Source organism: Dunckerocampus dactyliophorus, chromosome 1 (assembly GCF_027744805.1).
Source record: "Dunckerocampus dactyliophorus isolate RoL2022-P2 chromosome 1, RoL_Ddac_1.1, whole genome shotgun sequence".
In the NCBI taxonomy this organism is placed as follows: domain Eukaryota; kingdom Metazoa; phylum Chordata; class Actinopteri; order Syngnathiformes; family Syngnathidae; genus Dunckerocampus; species Dunckerocampus dactyliophorus.
This window is the reverse complement of record NC_072819.1, coordinates 50231394-50258350: the sequence shown is the minus strand read 5'-3', so window position 1 is coordinate 50258350 and position 26957 is coordinate 50231394. Positions and strand designations below refer to the sequence as shown.

General features: G+C 43.7%; 2 protein-coding genes across 2 annotated transcripts; one reads left to right on the top strand and one right to left on the bottom strand.

Annotated features, from left to right (window-relative positions):
* The first annotated feature begins 2 nt into the window (after positions 1-2).
* Positions 3-4100, top strand: harbi1 (harbinger transposase derived 1). The gene is made up of 6 exons (XM_054786104.1): positions 3-190; positions 321-486; positions 566-768; positions 842-1137; positions 1208-1383; positions 2693-4100. Exons 2-6 carry the CDS (start codon positions 322-324, stop codon positions 2891-2893), a joined length of 1041 nt encoding a protein of 346 aa, XP_054642079.1. The 5' UTR covers positions 3-190; position 321; the 3' UTR covers positions 2894-4100.
* On the bottom strand, positions 2867-25871 carry creb3l1 (cAMP responsive element binding protein 3-like 1). The gene is made up of 13 exons (XM_054786090.1): positions 25308-25871; positions 19729-19861; positions 17039-17125; positions 12460-12614; positions 12316-12397; positions 12051-12244; positions 11825-11971; positions 11369-11427; positions 9434-9502; positions 7698-7800; positions 7478-7604; positions 6899-7061; positions 2867-4565 (listed from the first exon to the last, which is right to left on the bottom strand). The coding sequence occupies exons 1-13, from the start codon at positions 25416-25418 to the stop codon at positions 4529-4531; spliced, it is 1467 nt and encodes a 488-aa protein (XP_054642065.1). The 5' UTR covers positions 25419-25871; the 3' UTR covers positions 2867-4528.
* Between the last annotated feature and the right edge of the window lie 1086 nt (positions 25872-26957).

Genomic DNA, 26957 nt, shown 5'->3' with positions numbered 1-26957 from the left:
TACATACAAATAAAAGAGAACATCAATACGAATGACTATTTTAAAGGCGAAGAAATTTACTGTGCATGAAAAGACGGGGGTTACATCTCAATAGCAGTCTGTACAAGCACCTAGCGTTAAGAATTGTAGTTTTTTGAATCTGCGAACGAGTGTAGTAAGTTAGTTTTCTTGAAAGACGTCTGCGGTGAAGGTAAGTGCTGAACGTAAATAATAAAAAAAAACCTGTTTCTGACTTCACAACAATGTGCAGCGAGCATAAAATGACGATAGAATTTGTTGTTAGTTTCTACTAATGATACATTTGCATCGATTGCATGCAGCATGGCGATTTCAATAGCCGTTCTGGATTGTGATCTACTGTTGCATGGCCGGGGCCACAAGACCTTGGACCGTTTCAACCTGTGCTCGGTGTCTGACGACTTCCTCCTCATACAATTCGGCTTCCCCAGAGACTTCATCCAGTATTTGGTGGAGCTGCTCAGAGAGGTGACCCCCTGTCACATGTGCAAGTGATCACATCCGATCCGAACCACATCTTTCTGAAACCGACTATGTTGTCTTACAGTCCCTCTGTAGACGCACACAGAGGTCCAGAGCCATCAGTCCTGAGGTCCAGGTACTGGCCGCATTGGGCTTCTACACATCTGGCTCTTTTCAGACATCAATGGGAGATACCATCGGAATCAGCCAGGCATCCATGTCGAGATGTGTGTCCAATGTGACCAAAGCTCTGGTTGAGAAAGCTCCCCAGTTCATCACACTGAACAGGTCTGAGAAGAAGCTGTTGTGCAATCAGACAGACAAAAGCAGCAGAAGTTGAGCAGTGATGTTTTTCACACAGAGATGCTGCCATCAGAGAGCAGACTTTCCAGGAGTTCCAGAGGGTGGCGGGATTGACTGGAGTCCTGGGAGTGCTGGACTGCGTTCAGGTCTCCATTAAAGCTCCCAACAGCGAAGACTCGTCCTACGTGAACAAGAAGGGTTTTCACTCTGTTGGCTGTCAGCTAGTTTGTGATGCCAGGGGCTTGCTACTCAGCGCAGAAACCCACTGGCCTGGCGGCCTTAAGAGTGTGGAAGTTTTGGAGAGATCTGACCTTTTCAAACATCTGCAGGGAACTCAGGAGGGCTATTTGCTGGGTAATCACTATTTGTGTGATCTGGAAGTTCAGTTCATTGGTGTAGAGGTGAAATGTTTTCTGTTTGTTAGGCGATAGCCGTTATCCCCTAAAAAAGTGGTTGATGACCCCCGTGGTGTGCCCGCAATCCCCTGCAGAGTTTGAATATAACCTTGCTCACACGGCCACGCATGAGATAGTGGATCGAACGTTCAGAGCCATCCAGACCAGATTCAGATGTTTAGATGGCACCAAAGGATACTTGCAGGTATTTTATGTCTATTATAGAACACACACAGTGGTGGGGAAAAGTGTTTTCCCCCTTCCTGAGTTCTTATTTTTTTGCATGTTTGTCACAGTTAAATGTTTCAGATCATCCAACAAATGTAAATATTAGTCAATGACAACACAACTCAACACAAAATGCAGTTTTTAAATGAAACTTTTTATTATTAAGGGAGAAAAAAAATCCAAACCTACATGGCCCTGTGTGAAAAAGTGATTGCCCAACCCCCTCCTAAAACATAACTGAGATTAATTGAGATTTATGAGTGTGGAAAAGGTTATAAAGCCATTTCTAAAGCTTTGGGACTCCAGCCTACCACAGTGAGAGCCATTATCCACAAATGGCCAAAACATGGAACAGTGGTGAACCTTCCCAGGAGTGGCCGGCCAACCAAAATGACCCCAAGAGCACAGCCACGACTCATCCGAGAGGTCACAAAAGACCCCACATCAACATCCAAAGAACTGCAGGCCTCTCTTGCCTCAGTTAAGGTCAGTGTTCATGACTCCACCATAAGAAAGACACTGGGCAAAAACGGCCTGCATGACAGAGTTCCAAGACCAAAACCACTGCTGAACAAAAACAACATTAAGGCTCGTCTCAAATTTTGCCAGAAAACATCTTGATGACCTTTGGGAAAATACTCTGGTCTGATTAGACAAAAGTTCAACTTGTTGGAAGGTGTGTGTCCCATTACATCTGGCGTAAAAGTAATGTCACATTTTCAGAAAAAGAACATCATAGCAACAGTAAAATATGGTGGTGGTAGTGAGATGGTCTGGGGCTGTTTTGCTGCTTCAGGACCTGGAAGACTTGCTGTGATAAATGGAAGCATGAATTCTGCTGAAGGAGAATGTCCGGCCATCTGTTGGTGACCTCAAGCTGAAAGCAACTTGGGTTCTGCAGCAGGACAATGATCCAGAACACACCATCAAGTCCACCTCTGAATGGCTGAAGACTTTGGAGTGGTCTAGTCCAAGTCCTGACCTGAATCCTATTGAGATGCTGTGGCATGACCTTAAAAAGGAAAAGCCTCCAATGTGGCTGAATGACAACAATTCTGCTAAATTCCTCCCCAGCGCTGGAAGAGACTCATTGCAAGTTATCACAAACGCTTGATTGCAGTTGTTGCTGCTAAAGGGGGGCTAGTCATTGACTAATATTTAAATTTGTTTGATGATCTGAAACATTTAAGTGTGACAAACATGCAAAAAAAAAAGAAAGCAAGCAACACCAATGTATGCATGAATTCATAATGGAAATGAGTAAACCTCTGAGCTTCTTTGCACAGTACTCACCAGAGAGGAGTTCGTCCATTGTGTTGGCCTGTTGTGTTCTCCACAACGCCTCCCTGCAGTCAGGATTGGACGCTTGGACTCTGGAGAGGACAGACCCTCTGGAGCAGCCCGAAATTCTGGAGCAAAGACCTGAGGACCGTGACATCCAGGCGGAGGAACTGCGCAAACAGCTCATCCTCAAGCACTTCAGCTAATGTGTGCTTGGCGCTCACATTGGACGGACACAGAAGCAAGCAACTCCACAGACACGGCGATGCTGATGCAGATTTTTAATATTTTGCTGGTTTCTACTCTACTGACTACACTACGATAACATGGGAATATACGGAGGAACATGCAAGGTTCTGTACAACAAACAATAACAACAATCCTCTGTGGAAATTGCTTGATTTGATTTTCTCCTCAAGCATTTGTGAGCCAGATGTCCAGACAGTTTAGCTTCATTGTTGTCCACGTTTGGGAAAAAGTGACCCAACCCCTCCATCAATCTTCCTAACCCATTAAAAAACACAGATGGCTTTGCAACATGTCTCCAGCGGTTGGGCTCATATTTACAAGAGCACACAATATACTGTGTGTACACTGACGTATGACATGTTGTGAGTAGACCAAACCATACACAAAACAGTGTGACAGGTCTGTTGAATGTCGTCTTTTGGGACCAGAGTGCACTGCAATGTGTACATTTCATTCTCAAATGATGAGTAGTGGTGGAGAACATTTTTATCTCAGGTTCTTTTAAGGATGGTAGTGGTTTTTCACATCCAGGAATGTAATTCAGCAATAAACACTTTCTACAAATACAAATAAATACAAGACACACTACTGTCGCACAGACATAATTTGTAATACCGCAATCCAGTTCGATTGTGGTAATCGGGGGCAATTCCTGTTGAATATTTTGCAAACATGTCAATGTTTCTTTCATTTTAAGGGGGGAAAATGGCATTTTGGTGCAATAGCAGTGAAACGTAAAACAGAATTACTGTACAGTACAGCAACCCCCCACAACCCCACAGAGCACTTACACTACCACACCACCATCTTCATCTTTACACAGTCCCAATGGTCAACACAACATGTCATTGTATTATGCAACAAAAAAAGCAAATATGCTCTTTCTTGATGCTTGCAAAACTATTGTTATTTTTGTGGCTTTTTTTTTTTTTACATTATTTAGAAAAACAAGACAATATAAAGTAATCTTAAAAACAATACGTTTATTCTTTTTTTGTTGCATAATTTAAATATGCTTGATTTTGATGCTGCAAATATATTATATATACAGTACAGTTTTAAATCCATAAAAATACATAGTTGTGTGTCACCCTCTGTTAGACCTCTCCAACAGGAACATGATTATATTTTGGCGGTGGTGGGGGGGGAACAATATAAATGAATTCAGGCTGATGAAATGGAAAAGTTGGACCTCAAAGGGTGTCACACAGATTTCACAGCCACACATAGGTAGATGAACTGGTCTGTTAAAAACGTTACATTGTCTTAATACTGGGGGTCTTTGGTTGGCTCTCTAAACCTTTTGTTTAAGGCCAAGTGGAGAAAGGCGAGAGGAAGGCACTTGAATGACTTCCTGTCCTGAAGGACACCAGCATGCTGACTTTAAAACACGCTGAAGAAGAAACCCACAGTGGAGGTGTTTATGTGCTTACATGAAGTGAATGAGATCTATGATGTCACTTGATTCAAAGTTGCAACGTGAGATGTTCTTAATAAATACGGGCAGGTGTATGGGCGGGGGTGCAATGAATCGGAGGGAGCGGCTATTGCAGTCGGGATCCTGGGATGTGACAAAACGATGGGTCACGCTGTCAGAAGAATTCTGAAACCTCTTTTGGTTTCGTTTCTCTGTGGGGGGCGAAAGCAGGCGTCAGTGTCATGAGTGATTCATGTCCGGTCATATACAACAACAGTTATTCCCTTGCTACATCACCGTTCACCTTCCGCTGTTTTTACATATTTGTGCAAATTTGTTTTAACAGCGTATGAACGCGCATTGTCTTCTGCGTCGTTGTGGTGTATTAGAGCGATCAATCGGTGCTCTGCTGTATGTGTCTGTTATTGTATTTACTACTGCTACCAGTAGAGGGTGTTGTATACTCATGTTGAAGACGTGTGCAGCTCCACCTGTGCCTGTATGAGCATATTAGGAACCCAAAGTAGACAATACCCAGTCCACGGTTCTCGGCCGGAAAAGGGTAGAGTGCCATCTCCGGGTTGGGGATGAGGTCCTGCGCCAAGTGGAGGAGTTTAAGTACCTTGGGATCTTGTTTACGAGTGAGGGAAGGATGGAGCGCGAGATGGACAGGCGGATTGGTGCGGCGTCTGCAGTGATGCAGACTCTGCATCGGTGCATTGTGGTGAAGAGAGAGCTGAGCCGAAAGACAAAGCTCTCAATTTACCGGTGGATCTACGTTCCTACCCTCATCTATGGTCATGAGCTTTGGGTAGTGACTGAAAGGACACGATCGCGGGTACAAGGGGTTTAAATGAGTTAGCTCCTCTGCATTGAGAGGAGCCAGATGAGGTGGCTCGGGCATCTGGTCAGGACACCTCCCTGTGGAGGTGTTCAGGGCACATCCGACTGGTAGGAGGCCTCGGGGAAGACCCAGCACACTTTGGAGAGACTATGTCTCCCAACCCTGGGAACGCCCCGGGATCCGCCGTGAGGAGCTGGACAAAGTGGCCGAGGAGTGGGAAGTCTGGGCTTCGGCTGCTGCCCCCACAAGCCGCCCGTGGATAAGCAGTAGAAGATGGATGGATGGACAGTAGAAAATAGCATAGAGCCACAACAGTCCTTATTGGCTAAGGGAGAACCCGCCCATTGTGTTCTGCGTCCTGATTGGCTGTAGACCAATGTCAATCAATCTCCTTCGTGCTGCTTCCTGTTGTGGTCAGTAGTCACTAGCAAACGAGCTAACTGTGTGAGCTGCTTGCTAACCGCCAGTAAACAATAGAAGAAGAAGAAGCTAACCGGCTAAATGAATCTTTGGTTCAAGGAATAGGACGAGGAGGAGGCGGACGACAGGAGCAATATGTTTTTACAAGGATACAAAAACGCTACAGCGGAACGCCGCCAGGACGAAGCACAGTCAGAGGAGTGAATACGCGCGAGTCACTTAATCATTTCTTTTGTCCAACCTAGTAGATTGATCATTAAAATTCAAAAGAAATTTGAACTATGAGAGTGTTTAAACAAGAGAGAAATGTGAGAAATGTTAATGCCTCTCTGAGAAAAGTGTATAAAAACATATATTTTGTTAATTGCAAACAACGTTAGCTGCTTCGCGGATTTCACTTATTGCGGGCTATTTTGGGAACCTTTCCCCCGCGATAAACGAGGGAACACTGTATCTCTTCAATGACTTTAAAAAACGACAATTTCCTCATTTGGAATTGTGGCTCCAAGCTCGAATATCCATCACCCTTGCATCCATTTTCCATTCAGGAATCCCTCGTTTATCGCGGTGAATCGGTTGCAGACCCAACCGGAAGTAGGATTCCTCATTTACAAATGGAATATTATCCTAGCTAGTGCATAGAAAACCTGTTTTCTACCTTCTAAATAGGACAGGAAGTGACATCGAAGGTTCAGAGTTGAGTTTTAGCTTGGCATGGGTTACGGCCGCAACAGTAGCCCGTGTTGGGGATTATTATGCCTGTTGTGAGATCATTCAAACCTACAATAAAAGCCTGTTGCTCCGGTGAGCAAGGCTGGTGCTTGTGCGTCTCACCCAACATAACAGCAACATTGCTGACACCTAGTGACCAGTGTAGAATACTACATATCTAAATGCCTTACTTGTATTTTAGTTCATGTGGCCATTTTTATGCTTGAAAACGCTTAATTTACGGCAAAAATAGTTAATTGTGTTTAAAATATGCATTTTTAAAAATAATAATAGTGCGTATTCAACCAAGAAACAGCTTTCTTATTAATTTTTTAAAAACCGCAATAGTGAATCCATGAAATTTGAAAGGCGAAGTCGCAAGGGATTACTGAGCCACAAGTCCTCAGTCATGGATGAGGTGCAACTTAAGAAAGTTAAGTTAAGAAAAAAGTGGCGGCTTTTACACCAGAATTTACGGTATATGACATTCATTCACATGAAGGGCGTATGTTCAGTTTTGACCGGAGCGGTAGCGTTCGGGACTGCTGCGGTCGGAGAGGAAAACCATACCTGTGGTCCAACTTGGGCCCTCTTGTATCGTTCCTGTGGGCGTCGGCTGTGTAGCGGCTTGTCTGAAAGCCACTTTGTGACTCTATACTCTCCACTAGTAATGTCGCTGTTGTGTCCTCCAGCGGAGAGTCTTCATCGAAGAAGAGGAGGCTGCGGGAACGGACTGCAACACAACAGGCTTTCATTAGGTTGTCTTGTGGACGGTATCCTGTCAACCCCACCACCCCAGAATGAAGCTACACAGCCTTTCACTCCACTATCTCGTCTGTGGGATGCGCTCCAATTCATGTGGTCGACTAAGGGGACCACATACTAATGCAGGTTTTAAAAAGGACTTAAAAAACAATGGAATCTCTGAGGTTGAGCACAATCTATTTCAAAATACTGGTAGCCAAAAAACCCCCAAAGGAAATAGAAATAATCAGCTCCAACCACTATGATCAAATATCAAAAAACTGTAAATATGCTGTTGTTTTTCTATGCAGGTCATTTTAAAGTAACTTTTTATCGGCCATACAAGTGTAAAAATACCTTTGACGTAAAATGCATAAGAAAAACAATTATTAAGTGCCCACGTACCCTGACTGGTGGCGTATAGATCCTCTGACTGGGTCGAGGGAGGGGACGAGACATGAGTGACGAAAGAGAGGGAGGAGAGGCAAGGAGAGAAGGACCCCAAAACCAGGACAAAACACAAGGCCATCATCTGCATAGAGAGAACAACAAAACACTCTAGTGGCCATTTATGCAAATGTGACATCCGCATGGAAGGCAAAGACATTCAAACAGCCACCCTTACCATGAGGCACGTCCCTGTTTGAGTTGATGCTATTTTACAAGAGCGGGGGACAACTTTCCCTGAAATTAGCGACTGGAGTTTCTGCAGCTGCTGTAGGAGGCTCCTGCAGACAGGTGAGGAACACAAAAAAATGAATGTTTGATATCATCACAATTGCTGCGTTTATTTCTTCATACTTTTCAGTCATACACACTAAAACCGACAGAACAGTAGAAGAATATAATTTGGTGTTTTTTGCGGCACCTGGAGAGCAGGGTTCTGACGGTATGCGCCGCAATGACACACTGTGACCACTGAGGGGAGACAGAAACCCGGGTAGCCCTCACAGACACCCGCGGTTGAACGTTTGAGAGGAGCTGTCTTGCATGTTCAACAGCAGCCATTGGCTGGGTCAGTCACAGAGAAAAAACACCCCAACCCCATGAATTATTGTCAGTTAGAAATATTCAACTGGCACAGTCAGTGAGTCATGCAGTCGCACAGCCAGTCACTCCCCAAGTCCCCATGAAAACGTTACCAAGAAGTTTGCAGGGCCCACGCTGAGAAACACATAAAAATGAGCATCATCTTCCCACCCCACCACACACACTCACACTTTGATGTCAAGCCGCAATGACTGATGGATATTTTCAATATACAGGACTGAGTACTGGATCTTCATCATCACATTCAATCCAAACAGACACCGCATACATTCACACCTTTGTGTTAGGACTTTGTGAGGACATACTGAATGCAATTTGGGATCACATTGTGAGCCAAACCACCACTAATAACTAGATAGAAGACACTTTTGGGAACCAGGATCTTTTTTTTTTTTTTTTTAGACTTGCTATACTGACTCATGGGGGGGTGTTGAAGAAAGCTGTGATTACAGGCTGCTCCAGACAGAACCCCATCCCCCACCACCACCACCACAGGCACCACCGGTACTTCTATCCAGCCTTGGCCACACCCCTATCTCTCTCCAAACAGCCCCCTGGACTCATATTTTAAAATATTTAAAAATGAGAGAACTGCTTTAGGAAATGACCAACACTACAGACCGTAGAAAGTGCGCAGCTGCACTATTTATGGATTTGACAAAAGCCTTTGATACAATTAATCACAATATTCTATTTACAAAATTAGAAAGATATGGAATAAGAGGATTAGCTTTGAACTACTTAGCAGACAGGAGGTAATATGTGAAGCTAGGATAATATACACCTGTGCTCTTAATTATATCATGTGGCGTCCCCCAGGGGTCAACATTGGGACCAAAACTGTTATATATATATCGGTAAAGTCACGAAAGACTTAAAGCCAGTATTAGTTGGAGACGATACAATCGCTTTCTGTTCTGGAAATAGCACACAAGAACTCTTTTTTTTTTTAAATCACAGAGGAAGAAGAATTGTTTAAGTTTTTGGGTAGCAGACAGTGAAAGGTAACTGTTGTTTTTCCTGACGCAGGCGAGATGAGAGTCATTGCTGCTAAACATGAAGCTGCATTCTTTACACTAATTCAAAGCATCCCATCTTGTCTGCACGTGTAATTATGGTTCTTATGGTTCATGCCAAGCCTGGTAAGAAACATTCATTTTAAGATACGTGTACTTTAATCTTACCGGGGGTGTGTGTGTGTGTGTGTGAGATCCTTCTTTGAAACCTAACCTATGTTTTACTTGGATCTAAACGTGCAGGAGAGATGGGATCACTTTGCTATCAGTGTTTGTGTGTCTTTTAAATCCCTACCTGTTGGCAGTCTCCAGGTTTTCCACTTTTCTCCACAGGTCGCCATTTTCTGACGTGTAGTTGTCCACCCTGACAGAACAAAGAAAACAAACATTGTTCCTTTTCTCCTACTTACTCCCAAACAGAGAAATAAATCAAACAAAAGCACCCGAACTCTTATGTTTCGCCTGTAATATCAATGTGGATTCTTACCAAACTCCTCCTTGTGATCATGAACTGATGGACACATCATTTGGGGGTATTGACTTTACAGCAGTGGTGGGCCATCAGACCCAGCAAGGCCTTCTCTGCAGTCTTACACACTATCAGAAGCACTGACCTACAATTACAACTTAAAATTGGGTATTTGTTCCATGAAATTGTATTAATCGACTCCCAAGAGTCTATTATCTTCATTTTGTAGAGTGTATCTTGGTCGCACTGCTTCCAGTACATGTATGTTAGATTCTTTTGTCCAATCGGATCTCAGCTTCTGTGTGTTGCCAAGTCAATGTAATCTACCCCAAGGCCTTCAGAATCAGAAATGCTGCCCCCCGTCACTTAAACACTATTAGCAATGGGGCTGCTTCCTTAACCAACCACACAGGGCCAGCTAAACAAAATGGGTCAACAATTTAAAGCTGTTCTGCAGAAATGGAGGTGGATCAAGCCTTGGCAGTTGGTGCAAGTCATTTCTACAGGTGTTCCAAGCTCTGGAGTACTTACTTCCTCCTCTGTCTGCATAAAAGCAGTGTTTGGAACACACTGCAGTACTGCACCCTCGTGGGCATCAGTTGAACTGTACCGAACGGGAGAAAGTCATTTGTTGCTATAAAAATGGCAAGAAAATAGGGAATTAAGAATGGTAGAGAGACGGAACATCTTCACACTTAAAAATGCAGCTGTTTCCCCCAGTGAAATTGGAGTGTCCTACAACATTCGAGCGGTAGTGTATACTGTGGGTCAGCTTGGGGAGAGGGTTTGTTCGCCACCCCCACTGGAAGCCTTCCAGACCAGTGCTTACCCCTGAGTGGTGAGCGTGGTGTGTTTTTTTTTAATTGCTTTTGTTTTTGTCACATTATTAGTTAAATATTGATTCTGAACTGCTCCAGATGATGTTGTAGTCTAGACGTTTGGAAGATAAAGGGTTAGCAGGGTTTGTTGCTTCAGTATTAATGGTATTCATCCCCAATTCTGTAATACTACGCATTATTATATTGTTTTTGTATATTATTGATGGCTTGTGTAATTGTGATGTGATAGCGGTGGTATTAAGATGTGGATTGGAACGTTTCAATCCCCACTGAAGGCCGAGGTACAAAATGTAAGGTCCGCCTCTGCTTTACAGTGATTGTAAACACTGCTTTCACACAAATGGAGGGTTTTGTCTCTCCCTGATAATCTCACTGATCCATCACTATAATGCAATTGTGTTGGCTTTGAATGCACCTCATTCAACACATGCTCCTCAAACTCCCACCCCTGGCTGTTTGCTTCCCGAGGAATCGACCAGTAATCCTGTGGAACATGCGACCGACCGCTCGAGCCCAGCACAAAAACCTACACAAAGAGGCTGTTTTCTGTCTTAATGATGAACCTTGTCTAACCTGTGACAGCGGCTGCACAGTCAGCTGGGAAAAGCTTTCAAATTAGAAACAGCTGGATTTGAACTCTGACCGCCATGCCTTTTTTTTTTCCCACTTTCCCCTCACTGGCGTGAGGATGGCGTGTGCTCTCGTGGTGCGCATAAGTGGGAAGAGACTGTTGGTTTGGTTGAAACCCTTTCAGGTTTTCATTAGGTGAAATGTGATCCACTCATAGGCTGGAGGCCAAAGGTCGGTGCCACTGACATGTTGTCATATATTCAGTGTAACAAGAAAAAAGGGGGAGCTGCAGATAAGAGAAGAGGGAAAAGGGCTGGAAAAAAGAACAAAGCGTTATTTTTCCACCACTCACTTTTTCTCCAGACATTCCACATACTCTTTCTTCTTCCTCCGACTCTCCTGAGCTGAGATCTGTTTCAAGAAATAAAATCATGTTTATTGCCTTCACTAAACCTGGCTTGTTTTTAATAGGCTTATTCCAACATTAAAATTAAATACAGCCTGCATCGGAACATTACAAAGGATAAGAGATTAGGACAACACAAAAAAAACAACTTAAAAGTAGTTAAATGAATTAACTAAATTTAAAAAGCAAATATAATAAACAAAAAGGCAATTATCAAAGTGGTCCCCCAAGTTCTTCCATTTTTCTGTAAACGGCCCTTGATGGGAAAAGTTAGGACATCCTTGGTCTATCTATCTAGCCCCCCGTGTTGACACCACTTCAATAAAAAGCGATGACAATCACTGGTTCTACAGGTGTAAAACCAATCCATGTATGATCCCAATAAAGTGCGGAACAATGTACCTTATTTTTTATCTTTCGTCTGACTCTCTTCAGCGCCTTTTCTTCACTCTTGGTGAGAGGAAGTTTGTTGGGTACAGGATATCCCTCAGCGACCAGAGTCCGCTTTTCTTCCTCTGTCAGCATGAGCGGTCCGGAACCCTGCAGCTTCTGTGCAACGATGCGTTAGCGAGAGCATTAGTATTGATGGCGTGTAGCGGTTCGTGACGAGGAATCATCAGGGACTGACGTGTGGTGCGGTTAGTAGAGGTGAAGATGAGATGGCTGTAGATGAGGAGGACAAGGAGCCACGACCCCCTGGCCTCTGTTGGGGCTGCGGGGAAGACGGCGGCAGAGGGGGGTGGGGGGAGGAGGGTGGCAGGGAACCGTCACTGTCGCCGTGGTTACTGCTCGGCGGAGTGGGTGGCAGCTGGAGGGCGTCGTCTGGAGAAAAAAGGTCGGTTGAGAAGTTGTTTTGCTTATTCTGAGGGAAGGAATGGAGTGGCAATGTGTACCGCTAGCCAGGCTGAGGTACTGTCCCATCTCTCTCGGTTCATCTTTAATAGCCACCGGCTTGACATCATCCGGACTGTGCACCTGCGTAAAATAAAAGCGAGCTTTTCAATGTGTATCTCTTTGCTGTGGAGTAGGATACTAACTGTGTGTCTCCACGGCGATCCTCTTCGTGGAGGAGCAGGGCTTAGGATGAAAGCTGGGCCGTCCACAGGCTGTGGATCTGACCTCTGACCCACATCAGGGTCCTCCTGTTTCACTAAGATGGCTGACAGATCCTGACTGAAGCTCCATTCAAACTCTAGGAAACAGACAGGATGCACTCTCAATGTCTTCGGTTTGTGGTTATGTTTAAATGACAATTACCGTCATATCCGGTGTATAAGCCGCTACTTTTTTCTTAAACTTTGAACCCTGCGTCTTACACAGCGGTGCGACTAATTTACGGCTAAATTCTCAACTCGTGACATCTCCTTTACTTCAGAACTACTACCAATCGTTTAAATACCATGCCGCTCATGAGTCAGAGAGGAAACGGTAGCTCTTTCACGAGCTATTAGTGCACTCATGATGAGGTTGCCAACACATTGGAAATCGCAGGAGGTCCTTATATATAACAGTGTAACAATCTGACTCACAATGTCATCTTACAAAGATCACTAAACTCATCACACAGCAACTTAACACTCAAAAGGTATACCTAATAAATATACAAAAAAGTACCAATACTAGCTAAAAATGAAAAAAACTTTTAAAGGTTTCCTTTAATGCATTGCATCTGGGCAGAGCATTCATTGGGGCCTGCCGGGGCGCTGCAATGACGTCAGGCTCCCTCTGGGCTCTGGGATCCCCTGGCTCCCTCTGGTGGACAGAGGCAGCATTGCAGCACCATCCATCCATCCACTTTCTACTTGTCCTCTACAATGAAATGCTTTGCTCACACGCAATGCATTAAGGGAAAACTGGGAGAGCGATGGTTTTTTTTTCTTTTTAGACTCGTTTGTATATTTATTAGGTACACCTTTTGAGTGTTAAGTTGCTTGTGTTGTTTGTAAGATGACACCATGAGTCAGACTGTTATATTGAGTAAAGACCTCCTGCAATTTCCAATGGATTGAGAAGCTTGTGGTGAGTTTTTTCATAGCTCATGATTGGCTCCTGTCAAGTAAAGAGCTCCCTGGTCCTCAAGGACACGTGCGTGTTACAATATGCCATTTTATGACGCGGACACATGCGTCTTATATATGTACAAGTCTGTTTTTTCCTGCAAATTTAGTGGGTGCGGCTTATACACAGGAATTTAGAGTACATTTTGATCATTACATATGATCTATGATGTTACATAACGGCACGGTGCGGCATGGTTTCGTCCGGCAAGGCGTTTTTGAATATGACTTGGCACCCTCTCACGTGTCTCTCCCCCTGCTCTGGTCTAGCTCCTTTAACTTTGACTCAGATTGGCGAGCCAATGACTTATTTCTGACTTCTGAATGAGAGACGGTATGAGCCAACAACTTTTCTCTGAATCCCAATGCGAGTGGAAGACTCGCTCACATTAAAACAAGGTCGAAGCACACTTGAATGATATGTGTGATTTACACATACTGTTTCATAACCCACCTCTTCATGCATCGTGTATTCCAAATAAAGCTATTAATTTCTTCCTGCCACTGATGTTTGTTGATATTTGTGACTGAAGACAGATAATTTGAACAAAAACCTCTGAGGTTAGCCTGATTTCTTGCCTTAAAATTCACTGTCAGTATATAAAACGAAGGTGGCTTAACAGCCTTACCTGTTTTAAATGATATTCAATGATGTTAAGTGATTGCCCCCTTCCTGATATCTTATTTTTTGCATGTTTGTCACACTTAAATGTTTCAGATCATCAAACAAATGTAAATATTAGCCAATGACAACACGACTGAACACAAAATGCACTTTTTAAATGAAACTCTTTATTATTAAGGTCTAACCTTCCCAGGAGTGGCCAGACAACCAAAATGACCCCAAGAGGGCAGCAACGACTCATCCAAGAGGTCACAAAAGACCCCACAACAATATCCAAAGAACTTCAGGCCTCAGAGTTCCAAGACCAAAACCACTGCTGAACAAAAAGAACATTCAGGCTCGTCTCAATTTTGCATGAAAACATCTTGATGATCCCAAAGACCTTTGGGAAAATACTCTGTGGTCTGACAAGACAAAAGTTGAACTTGTTGGAAGGTGTGTGTCCCATTACATCTGGCATTTCAAAAAAAGAACATCATAGCAACAGTAAAATATGGTGGTGGTAGTGTGATGGTCTTCAGGACCTGGAAGACTTGCTGTGATAAATGGAAGCATGAATTGTGCTGAAGGAGAATGTCCGGCCATCTGTTGGTGACCTCAAGCTGAAAGCAACTTGGGTTCTGCAGCAGGACAATGATCCAAAACACACCAGCAAGTCCACCTCTGAATGGATGAAGACTTTGGAGTGGTCTAGTCCAAGTCCTGACCTGAATCCTATTGAGATGCTGTGGCATGACCTTAAAAAGGAAAAGCCTCCAATGTGGCTGAATGACAACAATTCTGCTAAATTCCTCTCCAGCGCTGGAAGAGACTCATTGCAAGTTATCACAAACGCTTGATTGCAGTTGTTGCTGCTAAGGAGGGCCCAACCACTTATTAGCTCTAGGGGGCAATCACTTTTTCACACCACTGTATGTAAGACACCGTTGACACAAGTTGCACTTCACGTTCTGGAGTCATATTTAACCGTTTCAAAATGTTTCCAAAGTTTCAAGGCTAGCGCTCACCTCAGCTCTTTTGAATTGTGCCACTGAAGCAGGTGATTTTTCTAATGCATGCTAAGTATAGGTCTTCTGTTAAACACATGCGTCGTTTTCTATTCTGGATTAACACAAATTAGGCTGTTTTTATATAAAAATAGGCAATTTATAACAAAAACTGACATTCTTTGTAAAAATGTATACAGGTACTCAGGCCACCCTCATGTAGTCAAAATGGTACAATCTTGATCATGTAACATTTTTTTATGATTCAACGGCGAGAGTGATAGTGGAACCAGAACCCCTTAGTTGCCATGTCGATGTAAGCTGCCTTCAGGGCCTTCAGCATCAGGAGTGCTGGCCCATGTCACTTAAACGCTATTAGTATTGTGGCTGTTTCTTTAACCAGTCAGATTTCAGATTCGCCTCAGAGGGCCAGCTAGCAGGCGTACAATAACGTCAGCATTTTTCTGTCCTGTGGTTGTTTAATCAGAGTTTGACAAGCCACGTTACGCCCACAACGACTGCCGGAGGAGGGAGGGAATGTTGACATCTGGCGAGTAAAGATGTTTTATTGGCACGTTTTATGTTTTTGTCATGTTTTTCACAAAATATCGATTCAGAACTGCTCCAGATGATGTTGTAGTGTAGAGGTTTGGCTCACAGACTGGGCCTACAACTGACACAGTTTGGGGCGACACTAATGAGGCCCATCTTACTGCTTGCTGAGTCTGCTGCCTCGTTAAGCGATGGGAGCTTGAGTGGAAGCCTCCACCTCCATCCTTTCACAAGGCAGAAACCACTGTCGCTAACATAATTACAGCATGATGGTTACCTTTTATTACTGTAACACCAGAGTTTACGAGGCATTCATGCGACTTCAGTGGAATTTGATATTTCCATAAAATCACGAAGAAAACAGGCAGGTTTTTGTACACTCAGGTAGGACCCATGGCCATTGATGAAAGGCTGCAGAAGGTAAAGGGAGAACACTCTGATCTCGGCGGGGCGCAGCTCTATTAAAACAATGGCGGGTGCAGCACAGCGGGTCAGGAGCCGCAGTAAAACGCACAGCTTGTCCCCAACTAGGACCTGACCAGTCAGGAATACTGTGAGACCACAGACCAAGATGGGAGGCCATGAAGATATTTAAAGACCTCAAGTCATGTGTTCTTACACCAGAGGCCAGAGCGACATTGCAGTGCAGCAGAAAAGCACAAAACATTTGGGATGCAACCGAATAACTAATGCATGCACGGATGTGTGTAGCTGTCAACATGGTAGCAACCGCAAGTGAGGCGCTCAAATCCTGTTTCTCTCTGTAAACACGAGCCCGCTTAAAGTGTGACAAATCTGAGGGACACACTGCTGTTGCTTTTTTTTTTTATTTTTTTTTTATTTCCAAGTGAACTCATTTTTTCTGTTCATCCCACTATTTTGGCCGAGCAGGTAATCTGATATTCATACAGCTGAAGTGAATTGAATTGGATTAAGGGCGAGCGAGCATAAGGAAGACAAAGAGAGAGAAAGAGAGGGAGCGAGAGAGAGTTTCTTCTGGCTTTGGCTAAAGCTGCACTCAAAACCATATGCTTATCATAGCGCAGTGTGTGTGCGTGTGTGTGTGTGTGTGTGTGTGTGTGTGTGTGTGTGTGTGTGTGTGTGTGTCCGCGCTAGGTGGGCAGGGCTTACTTAGCAGGGGGAAAACTGCACAGACAGAAGGATCCCTGGGACAAGCGGAGAACAGAGGAGCAAAGACACTTAGACAGGGACAGAAAAACGGGAGGGAGGCCAGGAGGAAGATGAAGAGGACCTCTGTCGTGCATGTTATGCAGCAACGCGTGCACACTAAATCACAGGAAGTGTTGACACAACAACAGCCTGTACCCGTTCGCTCTTCGCGAGGCTCAAATTCACAGACGCCAGTCATACGAAGGATGAAGACGCGGTTACCCACCCGAGTCTTGGTCCATCTTGACTGACAGGGCAGGGCTCTGGGGGGCGGAGTCTTCACTCAAAGAATAGCTGTGCTCCGCTTGGATATCTATGAAGCCAAAGATTGAGGGCGGTCATGAGTTACTGACAAAATAACAGTTATACACACTATTATTACCTCTGCCAAGAGCAGCGCAAAGCGCAAGCGCAGTGGCATGTTTTTGCCGGCATTTGTTTGTCTGTTTGTTTGTGTTCAAAATAACTTGAAAAGTTCTGAATGGATTTGGATGAAATTTTCAGGAATTGTCGGAAATGGGATATGGAAGAACGGATTCAATTTTGGGGGTGATCCGGATCACTGTCTGGATCCAGGAATTTTTAAAGGATTCATCAACATTGCGAGATAGGACCAAAAAAAATACAAAAAAAATGGTCAGAACACTTGTTCGGGATATTTAGCCTTCCCAGGAATCATGGTGCTATCATGCTAGGTGTCATGATCAAGGAATCTAAATATGTAGATAAAATAAACGGAAGACTATTTGGAATATTTATGGTGTAAATGACAATATGGGGGGAACTATGGCGCTTGGCGGAGGTCTGCGCTCTCAGAGTGCTTTTCTAGTCTCATTTTTGAAACATACTGTAAAAAGGTCATGAGGTTTCAGCTCAAAAAGCAGTGCAGTCATTTAAAAACAGCCACTTGATACTACACGTTCACCTGTTAAAAGTCAAGATTTTTTCAAGCCAAGGCTAACACAGACTTCTGATTTTTAGTGGAAGAGGAGGGACCCTGAGTTGTCAACAGGTTTTGGGGAAAACTTGATACAGTTGGTCTCCATGCCGAGTTGGCTTCGAAATCCGGCCAAGTCGGAGTTTGGGGTTCATTTGTGTGCAGATGTTGACTGAGGGGTCAAGCAACTGGCTGATGTGCAGGAATCCCAGGATATGAAAGCCCATTTCAAAATATTAGCAGGGTTGCAGAGAGTTCCTTGGATTTCACCCACTTGAAAGCAAACACCTTCAACCCAGCATTTGGCAACGAGTGGGAGGTCACTGGAACCATCACTCATACTTTGGAACTATGGTGGAACCACCATTTTTGTACGCCCTGGTTTTCATATGATTCGGTTTTCGTACACAGCCTCTGCTACCCAGTGACCCATGACACAGTCATGCGAGCTGCGAGCGTGCCTGCTTACCGTCGCACTTCACACACTTTCCACAGCCCTGTAAGGTCTTTAATGTAAGTGTGACATTGTTATTCTTGCTAATCGGATCAATAATATACATAAAAATGTCATGCTGGAGGCACTTGCAGTACCGCTGCATCCTGAAGGGGTCAGGCGTGTGTGGGTGTAATACTGAAGGTGGTGTCATTTCTAGTCATGTACAGTTCAATTCTTCTTACTTTTGGCCTGAATGTGGCACCCGTAGTAAGAACAGTTGTGTAATCGGTGCAATATATAATGCTGTGGTCAAAGGAGTGAGAGTTGATACTGGAAAAATGACATGATCATGCAAATTGTTGGAAGCACTGTTGAAGCAACTGAGCAACTGAAAGCTATTTTCCACATAGTTCCACAGGCCGGTTGAAACTGCAAATTGAGTTTGCGTGCGCCCCCACACGTTAGTGACTCAGTCTCTGTGAAGAATGGATCGTAGTTCCTTTAGAGTTGGGTCAATACAGACAGATTCCAGATTTAATCATCTTTATTGTAGTTGATTTGTTCATAGAATGCACACAGAACCATCAAAAAGTCCATTTCTGTTTCCTTTCTTCCTCCTAACAACCACCAGTCTTCAGTAAAGGTAAAAATGATGTTAAATGTTCATTTATCCATGTCATTCAGCATGTATTTCACACTTTTTTTTGCATATAAAACGGTATTTATTATCAAACAAATGTGTTTTGTGTTAATATTTTTGAGTGTCCGGAAGTAAATAATTGAGTTTACAGTGCCCCCCCCCCTCCTGATTTCTTATTTGTTGGCATGTTTATCACACTTCAATGTTTCAGATCATCAAACTAATGTAAATATAAGTCAATGACAACACAACTCAACCCAAAATGCAGTTTTTAAATGAAACTTTTTTTCATTAAGGGAGAAAAAACAACTGCAATCAAGCGTTTGTGATAACTTGCAATGAGTCTCTTCCAGCGCTGGGGAGGAATTTAGCAGAATTGTTGTCATTCAGCCACATTGGAGGCTTTTCTTTTTTAAGGTCATGCCACAGCATCTCAATAGGATTCAGGTCAGGACTTGGACTAGACCACTCCAAAGTCTTCATCCATTCAGAGGTGGACTTGCTGGTGTGTTTTGGATCATTGTCCTGCTGCAGAACCCAAGTTGCTTTCAGCTTGAGGTCACCAACAGATGGCCGGACATTCTCCTTCAGCACAATTCATGCTTCCATTTATCACAGCAAGTCTTCCAGGTCCTGAAGACCATCACACTAACACCACCATGTTTTATTGTTGCTATGATGCCACGTAAGTTTGGAATTTCTTGCTTTTTGATTCTTTCTCGCTTAATAATAAAACATTTCATGGAGTAGTGTGGTCATTGACTAATATTTAAATGTGTTTGATGGATGCAAAACAATCAGAAATTAGGAAGGGGGGCAAACAGTTTTTGAACTGAAAACTGAGGTTCTACTGTCGATGCTTGGCTTTATTTGCAATAAGGCAAACACAATACCAAGACTGACCTGGGCTGCTGTCGATGTCCATGTGTAGAAGTGAATGTCGGTCTGCCAGCAGGGGGCGCTCTAGCAGGTGGTCCTCAAAGAAACTGCTGAATAGCTCACTGCTGAAGTCCTCCATCTGGTCACCCGAGAAAGGCTGCAACACACAAAAATGAAGACTTTTGACTTGTGTGGGTACCTGGGTGACATGAAATAAGGCTTTCCCCGCATCCTCTTTGTCAATTACGTTTCTGACTGTCAGGGTTTCTGCATTTGAAATGCATGATAGTAAAAGCGTCAGTCAAGAAGCTGAAACAGCTGCTCTGCAGGCGCACTGGACGCTGAGCAAAGGGAAACATTACGAAAAAAAATCATTTCATGAGGGATGAGTTCGTCTTTCTACAGCAGCAAAGGTTGAACTTGGGTTGAAACACTTCATGGAACAAACTTGTGTATACAGCGTGCACACACTCACACACACACACACACACACACACACACTGGGCGGCCTGTCAAGTACCCAAATGTATTACTTCCACCAAATAGCAGTTAGTTTTAGTTTGTTAAGCTGGATAGATCTTTGGTGTGTGTGTGTGTTTTTGCGTTGAAGAAATGACAAGTATTATAAATGACATTTGACTTTCTTTCAGGTTTGAACAAAGTCATTCCATACAACAAACGTTCATCCTGAGTTCAGATGAGTCACTGAGCTGTGATGTTCTGGAAGACGGCGCAATGCTGTGACTTCACCAGCATCCACACACAGAATGCACGACTGAAATGTTAGCCTTATCTAGACAGACTGGGGCGCTTAGTCAGGACAAACTGCATCTTTAAGCCCTTCTCTGGCGTACTGTACACCATCTTATGGTTATTAGGCTGCAGTCAGCATCAGCAAAGGCCTTCATTTGTGTTGAGTATACCCGTGTGTCTTCACAGACATGCCTGCCTGATCCTCCGGCATGACATAACTAGTGAATAAATGTATTCACTAAAAGGTTTCATATGCAAGATAAGGGCACCTGCCAAAATGTTTGGGTAAATATAGTGGTGTGAAAAAGTTTTTGCACCTTCCTCATTTTTTTGCATGTTAAATGTTTCAGATCATCAAACAAATTAAATTATTATATTATTATTAATTATTATATTATATTATTCTATTTATTATTAAGGGAGAAAAATGTAATCCAAAGCTACATGGCCCTGTATGAAAAAGTGATTGCACCCCCGTTAAAACATAACTTTACTGAGATTAATTGACATCTATGAGTGTGGAAAAGGTTATAAAGCCATTTCTAAAGCTTTGGGACTCCAGCCAACCACAGTGAGAGCCATTATCCACAAATGGCCAAAACATGGAACAGTGGTGAACCTTCCCAGGAGTGGCCGGCCAACCAAAATCACCTCAAGAGCGCAGCCACGACTCATCCGAGAGGTCGCAAAAGGCCCCACAAAAACATCCATCGAACTGCAGGCCTCACTTGCCTCAGTTAAGGTCAGTGTTCATGACTCCACCATAAGAAAGACACTGGGCAAAAACAGCCTGCATGGCAGAGTTCCAAGACCAAAACCACTGATGAACAAAAACAACATTAAGGCTCATCTCAATTTTGCCAGAAAACATCTTGATGATCCCCAAGACCTTTGGGAAAATACTCTGTGGTCTGGCAAGACAAAAGTTGAACTTTTTGGAAGGTGTGTGTCCCATTACATCTGGTGTAAAGTAATGCTGCATTTCATAGCGTAATTTCATAGCAACAGTAAAATATGGTGGTGGTAGTGTGATGGTCTGGGGCTGTTCAGGTTGCTTCAGAACCTGGAAGACTGGAAGAATGTCCGGCCATCTGTTGGTGACCTCAAGCTGAAAGCAACTTGGGTTCTGCAGCAGGACAATGATCCAAAACACACCAGCAAGTCCACCTTTGAATGGCAGGTCCTGACCTGAATCCTATTGAGATGCTGTGGCATCACTTTAAAAAGGCAATCATGCTGGAAAAGCCTCCAATGTGGCTGAATGACAACAATTCTCCCCCAAAATTCTACCCCAGCGCTGGAAGAGACTCATTGCAAGTTATCACAAACGCTTGATTGCAGTTGTTGCTGCTAAGGGGGCCCAACCACTTATTAGCTTTAGGGGGCAATCACTTTTTCACACCATTGCATATTTAAGTTATCATTTATTTTAATATGCAAATTGGTTAGAAAATACCTTTCAATTTTGCTTGCTATGTCACACTTTTGGTACTCTTTCAGCAGACTGACCCATCGCATTACATTCTATGAATCCAGGACTGGTTCTGGACCTGGATGAGGCTTTATGTCATTATCCCTGTCATCATGGGTGCATTTTTCTGTCTTGCCTTGACATACTGCAGACAACACTCAAAAATGATCACTTTCGTTCCCATCGTGATTACTCTGCTGGTTATGTATACCACACGCAACATACAAATTCAAAAATAGAATACAAACATATATCTGACATGGGGATGGACACTTGTTGCTGGAACAGCTGCTGTCCAAGTGGACCTGCTGTATGATTACCTGCACGCTGCATTCTACGCTGGGAAAAAGCTTACTCTCATGCTTGAGTGTCATCAGTGAAGAAGAGACAAAGAAGAGAGGAAGAGGCAACAGATGCAAGGTTTCATTATAAAAGCAGGAAGCACGGCTATGCCTGTAATTAACTGTGCTTGGTTTCAACGCATCCACTCCGCCAACCATTTGCCCGTGGGGATGTCCCAATCCACATTTTTTGGCTTCCGATCCAATTCAAATTTTTTTATAGCCTTGCCGATCCGATCCGGATCCATTAATTTTAAATGAATGAAAATAGCTCTTCCAAGCATTAAAAATAACACAACCAAAGCATTGCCGAATGTACTTTGTTTGTTCCACAGCATGACCAACAATACTGTTTGGCTTTTGGAACAAACCTCTGTGAGTCCCTAATCCAATAAAAGATCCAATAAAACATTAAAAAAAAAAATTTGACATGGTTTTAGATCAATTTGTGGTGTGATTTAGGATACATGACATTTGTTTTTAACAAACTAATTTATTGACTGTCCCTAGTATATAAACAAATATTTTTTTTAGATACAGCATTATTTTGTGTGCTCCTGTAACAAGTCAGCGTTTAAGCAACTTAACGACATTTGGGCTGAACACTGGATCATATTCTCACCTCCTTGTATGGCCACTTGGAAGGAATACATTTTCAAAATGTTAACTGAAACTGCAGTTAAAAACAAAACCAGCGCTCCCTACTGTATTTGGTTTAATGTGGCTGCGGTGGTTTGGCCGCATTTAGCTTCACTCGTCTCCCAGTTAATGTGGCCCCTGTGTGCACACTCAAGTCAACTACAGTTCTCATGAAAACACAAGACACACACGCACACACACACACACAGTAGCATGCCTGCTCACATTCCTTCTGGCAGCTCCGTGGCCAACCAGCAGCGAGCATGCAAATGAGATGGGTGTGTCGCTCTACAGCTGGAGTGCAAGGTCTGAATGGAGCGTAAACCAAAAAAAAAACAACAAAAAATGAATAGGACACAGTCAAAAGAAGAGGCAAACCTGCATATTAAAAAAGCAGAAAGTGTAGAAAGAAATGTACGGTACATAAAAAATTCAACACCAACAACAACAACATGTGTTTACAGAGCGGCAGAGTATTGCTGAAGTCAATATGGTAAGCTGGGTATAAAAAGTGTATTTAAATTATGTGGTCATCAGTTGTGACACTTCCTGATGTCACAGTAAGTTCAAATTCCTGTTCTACGGTTATCATGACACTTTTCCTCTTCGCCATCAAATTGTACCCCAGTGTGGTGGCATCACCAACAAGACAAAGTCTCACAATATTTTTCTGACACATGCTGATGTTTGTAACATTTTTCCAGGCGTATTTCTCCACAAATCTTTGGACCAACTTCAAATTTGCTCATTTTTGGGGTGCGGACTTTGGAGTTTCTACTGTATGAAAGAGTCTCAGTGGTACTGTCTGCCTTAGCAATGGTACTGCAAACTGGGTCATTTTATTTCAACCAGTGATACTTCAGTGTTTTGTGTTATTAACTTGTTCCAAAAAGTGTGACAAAACAAAACGCACAAACCCCGGAGCAACTTTTCCGACAGGAAATCATGTAAATCCAATGACTCCATTGCAGACACCCAAAAATATGACCAAAAATACATTTACAGAAGACAATTATAGATTTACATGCAAAACAATGAACATTTAACATCATTTTTACCTTGATGGCAAAGACGGAGAGGGGCGGAGAGGGATGCCATCTTCCTACTTTGCGGTGTTTTTTTTCCTGAAATTCCGTACCATTTCTCACCTTCTTTATCACATTGCTGGCACTCACAACTCACTTCTGGCGGGCAACGGACGAGTTTGTTATGCATAAATTGGTAGGAATACGCATGTTCTCGCATACAGCTTGTACTCTTTCACGCAACCGGCTTCACGGAGATGCTCAATTTGCTACATTGCAGCAGCTGACATGAAATGCATAACGCCTGAGGTATAGATACCGGGTGCTGCTGTTGCCACTGGTAACTTGTTGTCCAATAGAGGCAGAGGACGGCAGGTCACAGAAAGGCCGGATGGTAAGCACCTGTTGCCTCACGGCAAGAGGCTTATTTGTTTGAACTTGGAAAGTTACACCTGCGCTTGCACGGGTTCCCTTACATACCGAGAGCATGGTGCAATCCCGAAATCGTTTGACGCTTTGGCATTCATTGGCGTGAGAACAACCCACAAGACAGCAGCAGTCATGCCACCGTGTGAAAGTTAGCGAGATTTATCAGGTGGTGATAAGCTTAATCAGGTGTGAACACACCACACCAGGGCCGCATACTTTGTTTTTTATTTGATATTCTTTGGCTTTTGTTTACTCAATTGCATGCTACAACCAATAAAATGTAATATTTCAGCTTTGTGTTACAAGCCGATTCGGGGACAAAGTGGGGGGTGAGTCGCCGTTGATGGACTACACTGCTGATGTGGGTGTCAAAAATCTCTACTATCCCTTTAAGAGTCGCGCTGGACCTCCAGTTGACAGCTCGGGCTTTTAGCTGGAAGCCTAGTGCTCTCGACTCTGATTCAGTGGACTCTGATTCGATCCCGGGGTGCGCGCATGGATTGACCATATGGTTGACACGGGCAGTAAGGAACTGCATTTTATAAAGCTGCTTTTACAAGTGATGGTCATTTTGATGGACACCGTCAGAGAGACAGTAATTAAACATTGTAACTACAGTGATGTAGAACAGCTAAATAAGGTAACCAACATTTTCAAAACACCTGGAATTAAAGGCGACCGATGAAGATGGACACTGATGAGAGTTAGGTGAAAAAGTTATATGGTGTGACATAAAGACACACAGAAAGGTTAAAAAGGTTAATAGCACCGGATATCAATCAGGATCTGTCACCGCCCTTCCGATGTCCGGGTCCGGGCGGAACAGGCAGCTGAGGTGTGTTGATTTTAGAGGACTTTGAATGCAGCATCCGCCCGACTACCGGTGCGCTTTCTTTCCATCAGCTGAAAGAGTGCTCAATTCATCGTGAGTAGTGTGGGACTCACCACGTTGGTGAGGAAATCTCCGTCGTTGAGTTCCTCCAGGTCCAACAGGTTGGTGCTTCCGGACGAGTAAAGTTTATCTGCTGTCAAAGTGTCCAAGATAGACTCCATCATTGTAGCCTATTATAGTTGCGCACGTGCCGGTAAGAAGTCATGAAACAAAACGTCCCAAACAGCTCGTCCTGACACCCGGCCGCGGTACCGGCGGCCACAGAGGACGTCACTCGGTCTCTGGGCTCCGGTTGCGAGTGGCAGGCTCGACGGTGGCGGTAATTCACATGAATGTGGGAACGGCCGTCATCCTCATCCAGCCGCTGGAGAGCCGAGCCTCCTTTCAGCTTTCTCTCTCGAGCACCGGAGCTCCCACGCGCACATGAATATTCAGCGAAGCCCCGCCCACGAGGCGTGACGTAGCAAACACGCACACCAACATACCCGACGTCAGAAAACTCTTTTCCAATGCGTACTTATTAAACAGCTGAGTCACCATTCAGCATTTAGCCAGTCGTGATGGAAATGTCGGCTCTTTTTAGAGAGACGGTTCTTTTGGCTCGGTTCGATAAAAAGAGCCGGTTCCCAGGTGGCTCCTCAGACTTTTTTCTTGTCCTAAATTAATTTATTACCACATTATGTGTATTGTGTAAAATGAATTACTATTGTAAAAAAAATACATGATATCAAATGTTTATTATTTAAATGGATTTATTCAAACCTCAGTGAACCGTACTGAAACAAACTGAAACATACTATAATACTGAAACATACTATAATATAATGTTATGAAGACCAACCTCAATAGAGAAATTAGGTCAAAATTGGTAAAATCTCTTCATGCAAATTTCTCACGAACGAATCGGCTTTAAGAGCACCACAGCGTGTTTTAACCCTGCCCCTCCCCCTGCTCAGAGTGGACACAGAGACGCCGCCGCACATCTTCACCAATGACATTCGCCTTTAACAGAAAAAAAGACAAGGAAAAAAACGAATCGACGCGAACCGGTCACCTGTCGTTCATTTCAAAGAGCCGGTTCTTAGAGCTGGTTTGTTCGCGAACAACACAATTAGCCAGTCTGTCACAATATATATTTCAGTCAAAACACTCACCCCCATCCTACGGTTCCAAGTTTCAACTTGAAATGTATGGTCGTCGTGGATCACCACAATGTATCTCACCGTGCATCCTCCACTCTATCAGTTACAGTGGAACCCGCTTATCCCGACGCCGCTCGGACTGGCCGGCTGACGTCGACACAAGCGGTTGTCAATATAGCTGAAATCGAAACTATATTGCTTGTGAGGGGGCACTGGCGTTTGCACGCTGGTTAGAGGCAACGCTTTTAGTATCAGAGTCTTCACACATTGCATGTATGGTATCCATGCTTGATCAATACACAAACCTCCAGCGAGGGGCCAGCAGGGCTCAAACAAATTAGCAGGCGGCCTGTAGAAGAAGTACAGAGACAGACACTGACCTATAACACACTTTTAACATATCTACTGTACACACTAAAAAATACCCCGACATCTTTTGATTTCTCAGTATGCAGTCCCCGTGGAAAGTGTTGGGGCACCCCTTCCCTTAAATATTTCACAAAACAACCAGGTTCCAACATATCATTGTCGACTTGTGACCTTCCAGCCCCCCCAAGCAAA